Source organism: Micrasema longulum, unplaced genomic scaffold (assembly GCF_059751315.1).
Source record: "Micrasema longulum isolate JH-2025_06_02 unplaced genomic scaffold, ASM5975131v1 h1tg000480l, whole genome shotgun sequence".
In the NCBI taxonomy this organism is placed as follows: Eukaryota; Metazoa; Arthropoda; class Insecta; order Trichoptera; family Brachycentridae; genus Micrasema; species Micrasema longulum.
The window spans coordinates 485,690-497,145 of NW_028277677.1; the positions used below are offsets into that span (position 1 = coordinate 485,690).

The 11,456-nt window shown below is 30.1% G+C and overlaps 2 protein-coding genes across 3 annotated transcripts in view; one reads left to right on the top strand and one right to left on the bottom strand.

Annotated features, from left to right (window-relative positions):
• Window positions 1-2,443, top strand: part of LOC148281275 (fatty acid hydroxylase domain-containing protein 2-like) — a 34,028-nt gene extending 31,585 nt beyond the window's left edge. Inside the window, exon 7 of one of the 2 annotated variants that reach the window (XM_088226943.1) lies at window positions 952-2,079. In XM_088226943.1, coding sequence (XP_088083069.1) covers window positions 952-1,102 — 151 coding nt within the window. In that variant the 3' untranslated portion in view covers window positions 1,103-2,079. Of the gene's footprint in view, window positions 1-951 lie in introns of both variants that reach the window. The other variant, XM_088226942.1, reaches the window with a different exon arrangement.
• A 3,787-nt stretch (window positions 2,444-6,230) lies between these two features.
• On the bottom strand, window positions 6,231-8,423 carry LOC148281276 (uncharacterized). The gene has a single exon (XM_088226944.1). It carries the CDS (start codon window positions 8,234-8,236, stop codon window positions 7,301-7,303), a length of 936 nt encoding a protein of 311 aa, XP_088083070.1. The 5' UTR covers window positions 8,237-8,423; the 3' UTR covers window positions 6,231-7,300.
• Between the last annotated feature and the right edge of the window lie 3,033 nt (window positions 8,424-11,456).

Genomic DNA, 11,456 nt, shown 5'->3' on the forward strand with positions numbered 1-11,456 from the left:
TAGATAAAAACTGATTATAAAATTTATTTTTATCAATTTATCATTGTAATTATTCCTTTTTGATTTCTAAATTAGGCAATAAATAATATAACAATGAACAATGAATTACTAGATAACAAACTCAAAATATGCAGCTAGGCAAATTAATTAATATATTTTATTATTTAAATATACATACTCTAAAAATACTATAAAAATATAAGGTTTTAAGGGGTAATGATAAAATTAAAATCCAATGATATTTCAATTATATTGATAGTTTTTTACAGAAGGAAAAACTCATAAAATGTATTGTGTAGCTTACCTTAGAGAATTATAGGTAATTTCTTGAAAAATAAAATCAAGTATAGAATTTGTATTGTGTATAAAAAATATGACACACAAGTCAGAAGATTACAATCATATGACTCTGCCCAATCCTGCCATGATCAATTATTTTCACAATTCAAAAGATAAAGATTCTTTATACAAGAAATAAATAAGTACCCATAATATACCTAGGTTTAATGCAGTACTAATTAATTCAATCGGGTTGTGGTGCTGCGGCTATCAAAGGTTTGGACCCCACTCTACCACAACTTGATTTCCATTTTCTAAATGTTTTTTTTTAAGTTGGCATGTTTTTAAAATTATAATTTTATAAACATCCTTACAGCCTGAATATATGTATAAAACATAATATACACACAGTAAGTTATTTATGAATAAGTTTAAAATTAATTTGACTGACAAGTGATAAGGTATTTTATGAAAACGCTAAAATTAATTTGATATATTTTTTAAATAAATTATTTTATTTAATATACGTTCATTTCAATAATCTAACATAAAAATATGTACAAAGTCTTAAAATACACATTTAAAAAACATATGTAGTTCACTTTTTTGTGAATAAGAAACGGTACGGTTCATTTGTTTTTTTGTTGGTTTTATGCATATATTTATTTTCAGGTTCAACCAATGCTACGGGACTCTCGGTTTTCTGGATAGACTGCACAACACAGATGACTTATTCCGTAACTCCAAAGCATCTAAAAGAAATATTAGATTGCTCGGACTGACCTCAGCCCGAGAAATTTTTCCAGAGGGAGAAAAGTCATAGAAACATATTATTTAAACACCATACAAAATAAAACATAGGGGTACCTTAGGAGACTGGATATTTAACACAGTAGATAGAAACAATATTTGCATGTTTATATTGCAAAAAAAGTTAACATAAGAAATATTGAATTTTTGATACATTTAAACAATTTTCAACCGTTTTTATCTATCATCTGACCCACCGACAAACCAAAAGTTGGATATTTTCGAAACACATAAATCGAACAGAAATCTGTGCACAAACCCACAGTTAAATGATAAAGTCACTGGTTATTATAGTGTTTAATCTTACTTTATTATTTGTATGTCATGTACAATGTGGGTACATGTGTCATTAATAAACTTTAAAACTTGGAGCTTTTCAATAGGTATAAAAATGGTTAAAAAAATATACATGTCTTTATTATAAAATGGGTTAATTTTTCTACGAAATATTTAATATATGTTATGAAAAAAATAACTGCTAAAAACAAATATATTTGTGTATTATAATGCATAATATTTGTTATTGTTATTTCCAGAATGAAGTCGCACTGTTAAATATATAAACATTCGAGGTGACAAGATTGAAATAATCAATTAACGCTCTTTTTTTATCTTTTCATTGAAAACCAATAACAGATATAAAAATCAACATTTTTCCTAGTAAAATCTTATTTTCATGTCGCGAGTGTTTGAATAATAATTACATATTGTATGTCAGGATAGACGTATGTGGCCATCCTCTCTGCTTACCCCTACGGTAAATGGTGTGATGGTAGTAGCTAATATAAAATAACAGTCGATGCAAATGCAGCTAGACGTCTCCTAAATTATATTGTCTTATAAACTCCGATAAAAGGCACTCATTATAAAGATGCAGTAAATTAAGATGGGTACATTGAACAAAATTTTTGGCATAAATTTCATCAATATGTTTTATTTTAGTGTGGAAAATTTAAGATGACTTTTTATCAATATTAAAAACTGAGAAAATTGAGTTGAAGTTTTATTAATTTAAATCAGAATTTGTAAAAGACAAGATCAAAAAAAATGTGTATTTTTATGTATAGCAGTCTTTTGTTGTTTTTTTTTGGGTTAGTTAAAATATATTTTATCATGAACAAAAGTAATTGGTGATAGTCATTTGAGTGATAATGTGATACTAGTATTAGGTTTATCGTGTGAAACATGATCAAATTTTTATATTGGTATATTTACTACAGCATTGCAAATAAAGAAGTTAACTGCTCAACGTGCATGCAAATAGTCCAAACCAAAAAGGGATGTTGTAATAATATATTTAATTCTACTTTTATATTGTACTTTTTATATTATGTAATAAATGTTTTTTGAAATACTCGGTAGTATTATTTTTAAATCATTATTATTTGTATTTTTTGTAGTTACGGTTTATTTACAGAACTGATTGGTCCAAACAATTTTCTAAAGCTAACTTTATTTTCAACCACTTATTATTTATTTACCGTCCGGTTTCAGAGCTACCATGTGCTCTAATGTGGAGTTTTATCAAGAAATATCTACAAAATCTTTATTATTAAATTGACATTCTGTAATAAAAGAGACTGGACTTAGGTGTAAATTAATAATATTTAGAGGGCTTTCAAACAAAAAACGTCAAAGAGAAACTAATTTTTAATAATAGGATCAATAAAAAATATTGATAAGAGTGATAAAGGTTTAAAATTTAGGATTAAAAAAACAAACTAAATTAATGATATAAGGAAACATGTTTTTTCATATTACAAAAAATATTTATTTTGGTTTATAAGAATAACATCCATAAATTTAATTCATTGTCTGCTTTATATTCCGAACTCACTAAATATTATAAAATATTTATATACTAATATAACAAAATGTCTTAACTTATTTATCCTATCATCAGAGTATTGCAATTTTTCAAGTAATTGGTCAGTTACAACTAACAAATTTCATTATAGTTTACTAGAATGAATACGGACATAAGTTTAAAAATGCTGTAAAATAACCATTTTCTTGCTTTGTCATTATTCATTTAGGATACATGATATGCAGTTACTGCATAAGTAAAACATTTCAGAAAATATCTGATCACAGACTTTTTCGATTAAACATAATAGCACCCATTAATAATATATTTAAATATTGTTCGTGATAATGGCTGAGAAAAAATACTCCTATATACTGCTAAATACTCTCATTTTTAAATGCCATTGTATTAAACTAGGGCTTCCAAAAAATAACCTCTGGTCGGTACAGAAACAAGCAAATATTAAGAGAGAAAAAACCCTCAATAACCCGTAGACAACAATAAATTGAAACTGGTTTGGAAGCCAATAAAAACAATATTTTTAATATATTAGTATTTTGGAAGACAGCAGAGTTGACTGTTCATTTCATGAACTCACAGCAATTTCTAAATATAAAATATCAAATGGAAATATAAGAATAATTATCTGTGATACATATTCTGAAATAACATGAAAACCATGTGGAATTAAAAGGGGCCATGTATCTTGTTCTTGTTATTTTAAACAACAATAATAATATGAACTACATACATATTTCACTATATCAGGGCCCAATGGGAAATTAACATTTATCTTCAATTTTATACATAAAGTAAAATTGAGTTTTCTGTATAAAAAATAGAATAGTTTACAATTTTTTTTTTCTAAACATGTTCAATTACTGGTTACCAACGAAGATATTTTGAATTTTCATACAAATATAGACACTTTTGTACATAAATATCGATATTAGTATAAACTGTATAAACCGTCTCAGTGTATACCAATGAAGATAGCCGTTCATAACCGTGGCCCAGGACAAATTTAAAATCAACATAAAAGCACTTTAGACCGTACTAACCAGACGAGACATAACATGACTTGACCTCATGGGTTTATATAACCCTAACGGATTTTCAAAACTTAATGTAAATAAATCAATTTTAAAAAACTGATACTTCATCATTATTTAATAAAACATTGTTACCTCCCTGTAATTCAATAGCCATGACTGATTTTTCATATAACACTTTTTGAACTTATACCTTCTCACCACAATATTGTAATAAAAAAATAAACATAAGCAACAATAAAAATGCACATCTGGAAGAGAGGATGTGATATTATACAGGTATACAAAAATAAAAATGTGTTAATATAAAAATAATAGTAGTATCGTCATAATGAAACAAGCATTTTTGACAAATTATTTCAATAAGATATGTTGATGCCTTAATTACGAGTTTCGCAACATAGTACAAGCGAGAATTTTAAAATACGTATTATACATCATATTTATAAACATTATATACAGGGTGTTCTTTAAACCCTGTCACAACCGAAACCACGATGATCAGTATAGACAAGAAGACATATTTAAAAAAATATTTAGAACAAAGAAAATTTTTCAAAATAAAATATTTAAAAAAACAAATGGTTGCTTACTTCTGCAGGGGAGAAGTGAGGGGAGCTCGGATGTCGGTGTATCAGACTTTCCCTTCCCCCCTCGTTTCTCCCCTGCAGAAGTAAGCAACCATTTGCATTTTTTGATATTTTTTTTTTAAATTTCATTCGTTCCAAAAAAATATTTTTATATGTATTCTTGATCATACTGATCATCATGGTTTCGGATGTGACAGGGTTTAATGAACATCCTGTATATTGTATTTATAAATAGGCGTAAGACTGATCACCTTAACTTCATGTAACAGATGATCAATATGCTCTGCATTTAGTATACCAATGCAGTGCCCTATGCACATCGGACAGGGGGATGACGATGATGATGATAAATATTTGATTTATCATATAACATGACAATTCATAAGTATTTTTTCAACATTAAAAATGCAGATTGCATAAAATGTTTGTGACTTTCACTTTATCGTTAAACATAAATTGAAACATCAATCAGAAAAAACTTTACAAACTATAGAAATATGGATATGTATTTAAAAATTGCACTGTCAACCGATTTATTATAACATTATTTGTTCCAAATTTGTAATATTCATATTATACAGGGTGGATAGGAGCCGACTGACTAGTTTTGAGGGGTCACTGCTCGGGCTGGGATTAAGGTAGGCGGCGGGTATGAGTGGTCTCATTGTATTTTCATTATTGTCCCATTTTTAGTCATTACCAAAATTGGATTGAGGTGCATTGAAGTTTCACCGTGCACGCATTTTACGGAAAAAAACATATTATTCGTCATTCCACGCGCCTCCATCCCTACTGCTAACACGATTCAATTTTGGAATCAATAATTGGAAGAAACTGGTAGTACAGAAGATGGACATTGAACACAGAGCAATTAAAACCACCAAAAATGTTTAGTTGGTTAGAGCAGCATTTGAGCAGTCACCAAAACGCTCAGCTTGAAAACATGCGGTCCCTTTGTGGACGTCACACCGCTCTGAGGAGAATTCTTCGTCAAGATTTGTCATTTCAATGCTACAAATAAAGCTTGTTCAACAATTGAGTGCTAAAATTGCTGTCAGAAAATGCTTTGGCAAATCCCTCCGAGAAAAAATATTTTCTGTAGCGACAAGGCCTATTTTAATCTCTCTGGAGCTGTCAGTTAACAAAATGTTCAATATTTTGCTGGAAATAACCCACGGGAACTCCACAAAAGATCACTTGATTAAATCGCGCCCATACCCATAAAAGTGTGCGAAAAATCATGCGAAAACTTTAGATATCGGCTTCATCGATGTATCGCTGCTGATGGTCACCATCTTGCTGATATAATTTTGAAAACATGATGTGAAAAATGGGATTACCTACAAATTTGAATGAAATAAACAGCTTTTCTCTGAATTGTACCGTTCTTTATTTAAAGCTCCTCAAAACTCTTCAGTCGGCTCAGCCTCATCCTGTATGAATGTCCGATTACCCATGTATTTATACAAACTATTTTTCACTATGCAAAGCATTTCTGATGTATTATATTCAAACAAGAAAATAAATTGATATAATACTTACTTACCTTCGACAGAAATCCATCACCCCGTAACTCAAATTTAGAGGAGAGAGAATAGATCTTTTTAAAATGCGTATTCAGTAAAATTACGGATTTTTGTTTTTAACATTTAAATTTAAATTTAAAAGCATACTTTACAATTATACATATTGTTTTTATTTTTGTTTTTTAGTAAAATCGCTAGTCGATCGCACGCATTGCTAGTGCAATGTTTGAATATATTTATTGCCGAATGGCATATCTTGGTGAATTTAGGCGGTGATGTTACATACAAGGTGATGGATTGCGGTGGACGCTATATTCCTACCATTTTTTATCAACCAAATCAGAATTTTGTTAAATTAATATTTTCTTATATACCGGGCAGCAATATGCACAATAAAAATAAGGCACAAATATATTACTATGTGTACTTAAATATAGGATGTAAAAATTCATTTCACAAAAAGTCTTTTTTATATATAATATCCCCATAAATCCAATTCTGGCTACTTATTGTTGTGCATTTTTTTTTATAATCTAAACTTAAGAGTAAGAAAAATGAATTTTATTTACAAATAGCAAAATATGTGGAAGACAAAATTAGGCGCGCAACACTTCATATAAAATCATATTGTGTGTAGGGTACAATAAGTGAAAAGTAAAGTACACTTACATGTGTTACTTAGATAATAAAGACTTAAATGGTAGATAGATAGTAAAAACTTAAAACTAAATTAAAAAAAGATAAACCAATCATAAAAACATTTTTGTTATAAATACAAAAAAGTAATCAAGTTGAGACAAAGTTAAGAATCTTGGCCTTAATCTGGAGTGTACGATTCCTACAGGGCCATTATATGACTGACAATTCAAATTAATAGATTTGAATATAATAAAATGTATTGAAATTGTAAAATTGTTATTCAATATAAAATCTACTAATCTGAAATACCAAGAATAACAGTATTTTAATTATTGCATTATAAAGATGAATATCTTAGATTTTGGTTAAAAACAGAATGTTGAAAAATGCATTCTGAGGTAAATGGCTCAAAATTATGACCAAATTTGTGTAAATCAAATTAGGTAATCATATTTTTAGCATTTTCAAACATACCCTTTTCTTTACCAATATCAGAGATAAATTGGTTAAAAATCAGTCTGCTTACTTAGAGACGTCAACAAACTTAACAATTAATAAGAAGTTGGTATGAATAAGTTGTTACACCAAGCTGGCTCTTTAGTCGTTATACATGCCATCGATGAGAAAATCCATTCTCCTGTAGTGACGGTTCTGCCAAGCTTCCCTTCCACGACGAAACAATCGATATCCTACCAAGGCGAGAGTTGGCAGTGCGAAGATAGGAATCACTATTGGAATGATGTACCCGGGATGGCCTTTACTCTCCTCTTTGTCTTGAAATGATTGCGGATTTTCTTTTGCGATTTTGTCAGTAGTGGTAGAACTGCTATGAACTTCTTTCGAAGTAGACATGGCTGGAAATGCTTCGGCCATGCCAATTGTAATTAGAGGCTTTTTGGGAGCCGGTTTCACTGTAGTGGTGGTGGTAGTAGAAGTTGTAGTTTTAGTAGATGGAGTAGTTGAAGTTGAGGAGCTACTACTACTCCTTGGAGTTTCAGGAGTAAAAACTACACTAGAATTAACGAGAGCAGGTTTAACAGATACATTAGTTGTGTTATTAAAAATTGTGCTATTCTGGTAACCCGGTTTAGGAATATCGACAGATTTCTCTACTTCTTCATGCGAAACTCCTTTCCTCCCGTGGACGGAAGAGTTTGCCGCTTTTCCACTTTCAATCGGCTGTAAAGATGCCATTGAAGGGCTCAATGGGTGATTTAACAAGAGCCCGGGAGCAACGCTGGTTGAATTATTAATCTCGGTAAATTTTACTGGGCTACTTTGACCTTCTACATACAAACCGGGAACACCTTCTCTTCCCTGATGGAATGAAACACCGATGTTTTCATTTTTGGTGCCATTCATTTTTACAATTGCACTATCGTTTAACATCAAATCTGCCACAAATGCGTGCTTTACATCACCCGAGATTTTCGTAATCATTTTCGTAGTTCCGTTTATAAACGTAACATTCGCCGTTTTCAAGCAAGCAATATTTGTGCAAAACAAAATTACAATAACTTCCAAACGCAACATTTTTAGATGTGGTTATTTCAATAAATGAAACCATTAAACATAATCACTAATATATTATCAATTATCACTTTTATACAACACGTGACACGTAGGATGAAATATATTGTTGACAAGTCAAATGAATGCGACAAATACAAACACAAAACACGGAATAGAAATGAAAAATGAAAACATCAGTGACTGACATCTAGTGGAAAATTATAAAACCGTTTGACATCATGAGTTCATAAGGTGCGTTCAAAATACATTCCCGATCATACAACTTTTAATTTTAATTGTACATTTTTCTAAGCAAAAAGAACTAACATGTTGTAGAATATGTGTAAACATTACTTTTGGTCCTTTTGTTAGTATTCTTCGAAGTTTAAATCCTAAGAATTAGGTTGCAACTAAGTCTCACATTATAATATGCTATCGATTAAAAATCAACATTATGAATATTTTATTAATTACCATCTTAAAAAATTAATTCGTAGTTTTTTTTTTAAGGAATAACCCGCTAAGCCTCTATTTTGAGGCTTGTAGCAGGTGGGATAGAGGGGATATGGAAGGAGGTAATGAAAAATACACCACAACGCCCAGACCAATTGAGAAAAAAATCTTTCTTGGGTTTTTTTATTGAAACTGATGGGAATCGAACCCGCGACGCCAGTTTCACAGTTGGCCGTCTTACCAACTGCACCACGGCGCCTGTCAAAGTAAAGTATACTATATGAAAGCAGAATGATCAAGCTTACGCTTCAGGGACTAATCCATATATTTTGAAATATTCAGTGTAAAATCATCTTTTACTAAATATGTCATGTCGATCTTGCTGGGGATTGCACACAGGACCTGACTACCAGACCACGAGACGAACTATGACAGATAGTGCAATAATCGATACATTTTGTTTTGTATAGAAACGACCAATAAAATTGTTTTATGATGTCTATATTATGTTATGTACTATCCAGAGAAAATGTAGAACTGTACTATCATAGAATTAAGAATAGTCTGTTATATGGATGTAGTGCACGTTAATTGCTTTTATAAGTATTTTCCAGTGCTTGATGGATCGGGAAATTCGTTATTAATGTTACCAACTCAACATAATATGGCGATCTTCAATTTACACAGTAGAAGTCGATTACTTAAGTAAATGGGAATATTTGAGTCGTGCAACCAAATATTATAAGTGAAATCTAGATGTTTTATCACTTTGTGGACGTAAAATTTATTTCATAATGATTGTGGAGGCACATACGTCAAGAATCCTGTACCTTTAATATAGTCATTAGTATATAAAGTTTGTTTTATTTTTTAAGTTTAAAGTTAATTAATTAAATTACCCTTTTCTTATCTATTATGTTGTGTCAATCAATGTGTCCACGGGTACAATAAAATTTTAGAGAAATTAAAAACTTACTTTTTTTTTAAATATTATCATATTACTTTTGTGTTATGATTATATTTTTCGTGATCTGGCAACATTACGCGGTGACTTCATGCATGCGTGCGGTGAAAGTGGGGCAACTGTGGGGGGTTTTTTGGACACTGTCCAATGTATTCATATATGATTCTACGCTCCTTCTGGACTATTCTTAATTCTATGATCGAAGGGTTCTTCGACTTGTTGCGTAGTTAGAGGATCTTTGATCAAGTATTTCTAGTCTACATTCGGGGAGATTATGTGAGATTATAATTTTGTCACAGTGCATAAATATATTGGAAGATATGTGTGAATGTTATATTTCCTGTATCTTGACGGAAGAAACTCGAATAAAATTTCTCTCCGGTTTTTTCGGATTGTTTCTAATATTTAGTTTTTTAATCTTTTACAATTTCAACAAATTACAACAGTGATGAAGATCATTTTACAGAAGGGAATATGGAAGTTTAGGCATTTATAGATTTGATGGATGAAAACGAATATCACATAACTTGTTGCCTGCTAATAGGTTGAATGCACAATTGAAACAGTTTTTATTGAAATAGTTTGATGCACTTCATATAAAAGGTAGGCTGAGTCTAGTAGACGGCAATAATGACGATGAGTTTCTTTAATACATTCCTCAACTTGTTATTGAACTTCACTTTTATTACTTTAAATAAAAATAAAAAATCTGACTCGCATTTATTACTCATGACCAAAATTCGTCCAAGTTCTCTTTTACATCTCTGTTATCTTTTGAATCAGTGTCCAGTCATTCGGATTCTTGCTGAAACTCTCTTAGTAATCATTCAACAACAGTTTTTTCAAATCCATCGACACTGTTACTGACAACTTTAAGAAAACGTGACTCGAAAACCCTCAAACTTTTATAAAATCTAAATTATGTTGATTTAAAAATGGGAACGTCACAATATATTAAATATTACAAAAAAATCCAATTTCTTTAGCCACATAACAAAAAGCCTTCTCATATAATATAAACCCAAATATGCTACTAAAAATATACAAATCCCATATTAGACCAAAGACCAACTCTCGAATACGGGTTTTAGATATGATCGATAGATTTGTTTCAGAAAAGTTAAAGTGTGCTAACAGCTAACTTTCGTCAAAATCGATTTAAGCTGTTGGCTTAAAATTACTATAGTTAATTGAATATACGAAATAATAACGTTGTTTCCTATGTGCGGTCACTGTGACCGCTCGCAAAGTTTAGCGGTAAAATACCCATAGCGATAATCACTAGCAGAAACTGCGTAGCAGAACTGATTTATCATTCTCTTTGATTTATTTTATTTAGTTCTATGATTAACATAGTCTAATATATATTTACAACACAATATTTACATCTATACTTATTCTAACATTATTTATCACTATTTTACACTTAATATCCTAATTTATAATATTCACTGTTTCATATGTACATGTTCATTCATTATATTCACTATTTACACTATATATTCCCTAATATTTTTCACATATATACTTTTTACATTTAATTTTAAATATAGTTACATTTATTTCATTTTTTATGCTTTCTGGCATTTCCTCAAATAATTATATTCCCTTGTACATAAGGCAGTTCTGGGACATTGCTTTTGATTTATTTTCCAGTCTTATATTTTTAGATCCTCTTGTTGCATAGTTATGAAAGAACTCATTATTTTTTAGTTTATTTTTAAAATACCTCGGAACTATTCCTTTAATAATTTTGTTTATTATAAGAAGTTATTGGACGCAGCTAGGTCAAAGCTTTTTACGCTTCCAAGGAATTTGGGTTTT